Raw genomic sequence first — 7,725 nt, forward strand, 5'->3', positions numbered from 1 at the left:
TCTTTCCCTGTTGGCAGTGCTTTGTACCTCTACTGCATGTCTTCTTGTGGATCAGAGCAATTCCCCTTTCATCAACCAAAATCACATCCTGGGGCTAAGTGGAACAGCACTGAAAGTTCAAAAGAAAGCTGGAGTAACTATTGAAAAAAAAAAAAAAGGAATGTGAATGATAATGTGAGTGCTGGTGTGCTGCCTGGAGGAGTCCTGGATATAAATTTAGTGAAATCCCTGCCTGTGTTGCTTCCTCAAAGACAAATAAAGTGCCTGGGCACATAAAAGCAAATTAAATTCAGCTAACTGGCTTAGATGTAGAGATCAAGTATCTTCCTACCTATGCTTCAAGTCAATGGACCTCACATGGACAAATATTTGTGTGGAAGAGGCTATTTGTTAACTTATGGCTGTGGTGGGAGGATGTTAGGTGATGAATACCCATTAAGGCTGACTTGGTGAGAGACTTCCCCCTGTAGTGAGTTGGTTTAGAAAGTCTTTCTCTTGAAACACTTTTTGTCCATTTGTGCTTGCTCAAAGAATTCAGTCTCTTTGCCCATATCTCAAGCTTTCTATGGAGTGTTTCCCCCGACCTGCAAAGTAAATTTACAAACCACTGGTTTGATGGTCCAAAATTGACCAAAATGTTCACATATTTGTCTGGATTATTCAGGCTGGTCAGAAAGTGCAGCTGGTAGACATGCAAGTCTGTTACAATTAAATGCTTTTCTGGAAATACTTAACACTCAACATCCAGTGAAGATCCAGTGAATTTAACTCCCTTTCTGGGTGAACTCAAAGTGCCCTTTTGGACCAAGCAAACTTCAAATGGCTTGAGGATTCTTTGAGAAGGCTCTTCCTTTTGTGTTGTCTGACCACTAGTGCTGGCATAAAAGCACTGAGCCTCACTGAGGCAAAGTGGCCTGATAAAGCCCACTGTTGCTAAACATGGTACCTCACTATTGCTGCCCAGTTATGTTTCTTTCCTGCCTTTCTCACTGGGGAGCTCTTCTACTACTTCCACCAGTTCAGTCCTCATCCAACACCCATGCACATACCTACTTAGGTCCTTGGGAGAGTCAAATTTACCTTCAAAGCCATCTGATAGTCACATGTCAGTGCACTCTTCATATGACAGTGCAGATAGCTTTGAGGCATTTCTGCTTTAAAAAAATAATTATAAAAAGATGTGTTTTGTAGCAGGACAGCTTCAGTAAAGGCCTCCTGATCCTGTCAATATATGTGAGTTTTATCTAGGGACATCAGGAGGCTAAATTTGGTATTTTATTCTTTAAGGTTGTGACACCTTTTGTTGTTTCTGGGCCAGTTTTAAAATTAATATTTAGTAAAGCGTGTAGTTGTTTCTGTGTGCTTCAGTCTTGGCTAGCTGAACTGTATTTAGCAATGCCTGTAAAATGAAATTCTCACAGCTCCGACCCTTTGAGCTATTCATGTTTACACAGGAATTTAGGAATGACTACCAGCAAGATTTAGTTTGAATAGTCACTGTTGAGCAATGCTGGAAGACAGCCAAGATATGGACACCAAACACAGACATGTCTCCATTCAAAGCCATTTTGGAAAATAATCTCTGTAACTATTGTCTCACCTTCACTGTGTGTAAAAAGAAGAGTGGTAATGTTTGCCCACAGCAACTGGAGTTTTAAATATTAATTTATATTTGTAAAGTACTTCAGTGAGGCAAGTTACTCTTAATTCAGGACACCATTTGACCATGAACATGCAAATACACATAATCTTGTATTTTTATACCTAGCAAAAAGGTGGAGTTGGGGAGTCCTTTCTTTATAAAATACTTGAACTTGTTTCCATCAGCCAACCCAATAACACACAGCTGCAACAAGTGTTGAGAATCCACTTGTCATTTCATTTTCATCTGGACAAGAATATGTTTTTAACATGTCTGGTGATTTCCCTCCAGATAAACACTCCACAAAATGTATATAATTTCTCCTGTAGTATTTTTCAATAAAACCTGCTTTTTAACTGAATAAAAATGTTCTTTTTTCTTCTTTTCCCCTTTGCCTCCTCAGTGCATAGTTTGGGACTGGGATTCCAATGGGAAGCATGACTTCATTGGAGAATTTAGCTCGACTTTCAAGGAAATGCGAGGAGCTATGGAAGGAAGGCAGGTAAGTGGAAACCACCCACACAATCTCAGTATGTAAGCTTTGTAGGGCAGTGTTCCTCAGACAATCCTGTGACAAAGCAAGTGACATTGCCTCATCATCTCTCAGAAATTAGTTGCTGTGTTGATCTCTCCTATAGCTTTTACTGTTTTCTGGAGATGATTGTCTGACAATCCGAAAAACGGCCTTTCCTGTACTTCCATGCCTGAAATACATAAGGTCTTTTTCTAGTTCACATTCTACAGACATTTCTTTCTGCTAAGATTTATTTCCTTTGATCCCAAACACATGGTTTCTCTGAGGAGCTGTGCTGTCATGGCAAAGCAGATGCACGATCTGGGAACCCAAATCATTTCCCTACTGGCCTAAAGGCCTTTATTGGGTGAGAGTCATTCTCCATCTTTATCCATTTCTCATTATCTCCATCCTATGCTACCAGCTCTAACTTGAACCCATCATGATGAAACTAATCCATTTCCTAAATATCTCATGAACTACAGTCTTCAGGGAAAATGAAATTGTTAGCTTATTAGTAATTTCACTTCCCAATGTCAGCCTGATCTTTTCAAATTCAATTTGAAGGTAATTGCTGAATATGATAAATGATTTGGCATATCTAAATGCAGAAATTCTGGTTTCCTATGATTAGTTACTCCTGAAGGTGTTAGTTTTGAGAAAGGGGGGTAAGTATGTTGACTTTCTAATGTGCTGATAATTTATATTCACTGCTTCATTGTAATCTCAAAACTGAACACAAATGTGTAAAAATATTTATTTGGGCTTTATGTTAAGGTTCTGTTTATAATGGATTAATACAAAGCTAACAAAGAGTTGAAAGGTGTTTAATAAATGGTAAGCAGTCAGGCTATTCCATAGGTCAGTAAGTTTTTATGATTCTTCTAAATATTTTCTATTGATGTTCTTAGGACAACATAGAGTTTAGCAAATATTGCTCATATGTGTAAAATACTGCTGATATATATCAGTCATATATTAACCCATTACGAAAAACTTCTGTGCAGAATCTGAGGGTAAATGAAACTCCGTTTTGTTCTCTCAAATTAAGTTAGTGGATCAAAACTTAAACCAAAATAAATTTGAGTGGAAATAAAACCTACCTAAAGGGGTAAACAGTTTCCAGAGTGAATAACATTAATAAGACCAGTGATGTAACAACACTCCAATTTTGTATACAAATACCTGTGGCCAGCAAAGAGACTGCGTGAGAGTGGGGAAGAGTGTGTATTTCGAATGTAAATATCTTCAAAAGAGCATCACAGTCTTTCCCAAAAGACAGCTTGTTGGCCAAGACAAGAGACTTACTGTCCAGAGCACCAGGAATGGCTGTGAAGTATAAACTATATAGTTTTTATTATGATAGAGAGAACAGTGTGCTCTTTTCATCCTCAGCTAGCAAACAAAAGGATGGTTACTCTTTCAGAGGCATAAGAAGTTAGTACAGCCATTTGTCAGTTCTTGTTCCAGGTTGGCACTTGCAGTACCAGAGTGAAATCTAGGAGTGTTTTAACATTGCACTATCCTCTAAGTGTCTGAAACTTTGTCTTGCTAAGGGCCTACCATTTGCCATCCAACAGGCTACATTTCACGTCTAACATTGGAATCTGCTTTCCTCCTTCACGTGCCTAAGGCGCGGAATTGTTTCTTCCTTGTTGCTTTCATTCTGGTTTTACTCTGCAGTTATTCTGCGGGCTTGCACCTGCAAAACCTGATGCTGTTCTTGTAACCAGTTCTTATAGGACACAATTGCCACCAATGTAAGAACAGGTCCTGCTTCCCTCTCCTCTTTTCTGGTCTTTGTTTTGTAGCCTATTCTAGGGGAAAAACAGATTTAGTGGATAAGATAGTAAGTAAAAGTCATTTAAGTGACTAATAAATATTGCCTAAAAAATGCAGGTACACATGCTAGCCAGCTCTTGCACCTTGCAAAAGCAGTGCATTAACATGGGAGTCTGTGTCAGTTGTCACTTAGCTGGAGCCAGAGGCTAATTTCCCTTTCCTTTTTTCTCTCTCTCTCACTCTGTCCCTCCCTCCCTCATCCTATCTCCTTTTTTCTATATTCTCCAGAAGTAACTATTGCCACTAAAGGCAATTTAGGCCACCAGCTGTGGACCAAATAAATACATCCTAGTGCATAGTTTATCTCAACATCTTTTGTGCAGCCTCAAGTAAAGTGATTAGCATTTGTCAGTTTTTTCTTTAGTTTTATTCTCCCCAAAGAAAAAGCATGTGCAATAGAGTGTTTACTTTGAAGAAAGGGGATTTAGTAAAATTTGAGGGAATGGCAGAGAAGGAAGGTGTCTTGCCTTCAAGTGGACGTGTAGCTAGGAATTTCAAATAAGGAAGGCCATATCAGAGAAATGTAATTATATGTGGGTGAGGAAAGGAGAAGGTTAGACATAGTCCTTCATTCCTAAAAGAGACTTTTTCATAGCCTCAGACCAGACAATGTTCTCTTTTCCACAAAGTAGTCCTTTCAGTCAGAGGAATAAATCTGCCACGTACATCCTTCAACCCATGCATGGTGTTAAGTGTTCTTTCCACATAGTATCACAACAGTGAGTGTCAAGGATGAGAACCAAAACCTGGAATTACATCTCAGATGCTGTGGAAGCCAGCGTAAGGAGCAGAACTCAGGTCTGATATCCGTGTTTGATTTGCTAAGGAAGCACAGTGAAACTTTTTATTCTGGTTATATTTTCTTATATGCAGTAGACTTTATGGCCAGCTACAGTACATAGTTGTGTATTTCTGTCAAAAGATAATCAAAATACCCCAGGAATTGTCAACCAGGGTTTCTCACTCTCCCAGGCAACTGGTGAGAATAGGAAGAACACGTATCACTGTTGAGGGATCCAGGAATTCTCCTTAAGTAGCAGCTGCAAATCTATGCAGTGTTAAAGGAGGTTACACCAATGACACATCTCTCTCAGCAATGTTTGTATTAGTTGGTATCAGCTTCCAGAAAAGCTTTAAGCAATAATGGTAGGAGTAACAGTAGTTTGTGCTGGTGAGCAGGAAGAACTCGGTCTCATCTGTGAACTGCCAATATATCTCACTATTTCATGAGCTCACCTCATCTCTGGAGGACTTGACAGATCTTGAAGTTGCCTTTTAACTGTACATAGTTCACCCTCCAGAAAGCATAGAGTAGTCTTACCTGTTCTCCAGCCTCCCCCTCTTGGCTACAAGTATCTCACAGCCAATCTATCAACTGCTACGGAACCACTTGAGATGGCCAGAATGGGTATGTGTCACCTATTTAAAGGAGGAGATGGTGCTCCTAAGATCATTTCAGTTTCATCCTTGGGCTGGGTACTGATTATCCCTACTTTTCAATGTTAGTGTCTGATCAGATGAGCTTGTGTTTGGTTTGCTGGCTTGCCTCCACTGTGAGATTTCTTGGGAATTTGTGTTTGAGACCAAGTATCATTTCGATAAATATTGTGAATCTAGACCTGGTAGCTTGCTAGTGATGGAACCAAGAGTGTGTGAATGAAGAAGATTCCTTCTCTGAATGATTGATCACCTGCTCTGACCAGGAATGGCTTGAGTAGTTTATGATTTTCTTTCCTAAATGTGGCAGGTCCTGGGTGAAATTCACAAATCTTAACTCCTTCAGAGTTAAGATTCCTCCTCAATGACTCCTTCCTCAATGACTGAAAGGACTGAATTCTGGAAAAGTTTTTTGGTCTTTGGTTGCTGGTACAGGTGGAATTAATAATGCTGTTTAAGAAGAATTTCTGGTAATGAACAATCTCAGGATAATAACTTGGTGTGTGTTTCTTTTCCAAAATAACTTGTTGTCACAAGCTGTTATATTCTGACACCTATCTTGTTTTCATACTGACCACAAAATAAAAAATCACAGAGACATCCTGTTGTTCAAATGTACATCCAAAGTGGGCATTTCAAAACCTTCTATTTAATATTTTTCACCATTCCAAAATCCATTATTTACTCCTTCTCCATAATCTTGATACAAGAAAACACAGTAAGAACAAGTCCATCCATATTTTTGACAGTTATTCATTTTTAGTGCAATGCTAGTAAATACTTTGAGTTTATTATATGCTTAGGATTTGTTCCAAATATATGTATAAAATATATTCTTAATATGTGTGTACTGTGGCAGTTTTATAAGGTGTTCTAGTATTAATCTGTCAGACCTCTGAAAACAAATTAGAAAAGCTTGATAAAAATATAAGGACTATTAAAGCCTTTCATACTTGAAAGGATAAATCCTCCACTAATTAGAAAAAAGTAACTTTTTTTTTTTGTTTTTTTTAAAAAGGAGGCAATAAAACCAGAGGGATCTGGGGATGAGGGGGAAGTCACAGGAACATAAGCCACCTGGATCCCTATGCAGCATGGGAGTTACATAAGGGAAAAATCTGTTCCTATATTACATAAAAGTGGGCACATCTGCATACAGACATACACACACACGAGGGAAAGGGAAGGAAGAAACCCTACTGTAGTTACCACCTCCACTGATATTACCACAACTTTGGGGTGTTTTTAGGGAGGGCTGCTGAAGTATGCAAGATTGGATGGGGTCTTGAGGGGATCTGAGCTGGGTTCCCCCGTTTGCCAGGTAGCTGCCTATGATCCTAACTCAGGGGCTTTGCATTAGGTGGCTCTTCAAATAGCTGAGCATGGATGAGACCTTTAAGCCTTTGGTAATGGGCCAAGGAGCTTATTGACACTGGTGGACAATTCCATAGCTAGTTTTATCAGGAGAAAGGCAGGTTCACCCAGGGCTGTCTGCAACATCAGCAGCTGCTGCTGCTGTGCCAGGGAGGGCAACAGAGACCTGAGAGGAGGATGCAGCTATGTCAGGCACCTGCCACGTCCATGTGATGAGTCCAACAGTGGTACATCCTCAGGAGTGCAGTGATGCTGGGGCCTTGGCTGGGGAGACACAAAACATGTTGATTTTCACTTCATTCCTCAGGGGCAAGTTTCTAGAGGAAACCTCTGGAAGTGTTTTAAAACAGCTCTTCTTCGATGGATGTCTTTCTGGGGCAGAAGGAGGAAAACAAACAATATTCTGTCCTCTTGGTGGAAGGGGTGGCAGGAATAAACTAGCTCTTCAGGCAGGAGTTGCAGTTCACTTAGAAGTGACTTGATTTTTTTGCGGCATCAGAAAGGGATAATGCAGGAGATAACACTGCCTGCTATTGATCGGGTGTTTTCACCCTGTCCATTAGACCGTGATGCCTTCTTTGTCATTTACAAACTATGCAATTTGTTGCAGCAGCTGTACATGAAGGAATAAGAAAGAAACAAAAGAATTGCAGGGAAGCAAGAGAACATGCAAACATGATAGAGAACATGGTAACCCAAGCTTTGCTATAGCTTTCTAGCCCTTTCCTCAAAGGACTACTCAATGTCCTGGTGTGCAAGCACAGTGTCCCAGAGAAAGCACCTGCTGTGCGTCATGATTTCTCTTGCCTTAGTGTACATTAAACCCTCTGAATAACTTAATTTCTTTCTCTGAATAGCTTGCACTATTGGTAGCCACACACTGCTCAAATTTTCATTTTACAATGGTTCCCTACCC

At 39.8% G+C, this 7,725-nt stretch overlaps 1 protein-coding gene across 1 annotated transcript in view; it reads left to right on the top strand.

Moving 5' to 3' along the window:
• The window catches only part of CPNE4 (copine IV), a 182,017-nt gene that overhangs the window by 123,091 nt on the left and 51,201 nt on the right, over positions 1-7,725 (top strand). Inside the window, exon 7 of the mRNA XM_010007483.1 lies at positions 2,046-2,144. Coding sequence (XP_010005785.1) covers positions 2,046-2,144 — 99 coding nt within the window. The remainder of the gene's footprint in view (positions 1-2,045; positions 2,145-7,725) is intronic.

Source organism: Chaetura pelagica, unplaced genomic scaffold (assembly GCF_000747805.2).
Source record: "Chaetura pelagica isolate M959 unplaced genomic scaffold, ChaPel_1.0 scaffold10, whole genome shotgun sequence".
Lineage (NCBI taxonomy): Eukaryota > Metazoa > Chordata > Aves > Apodiformes > Apodidae > Chaetura > Chaetura pelagica.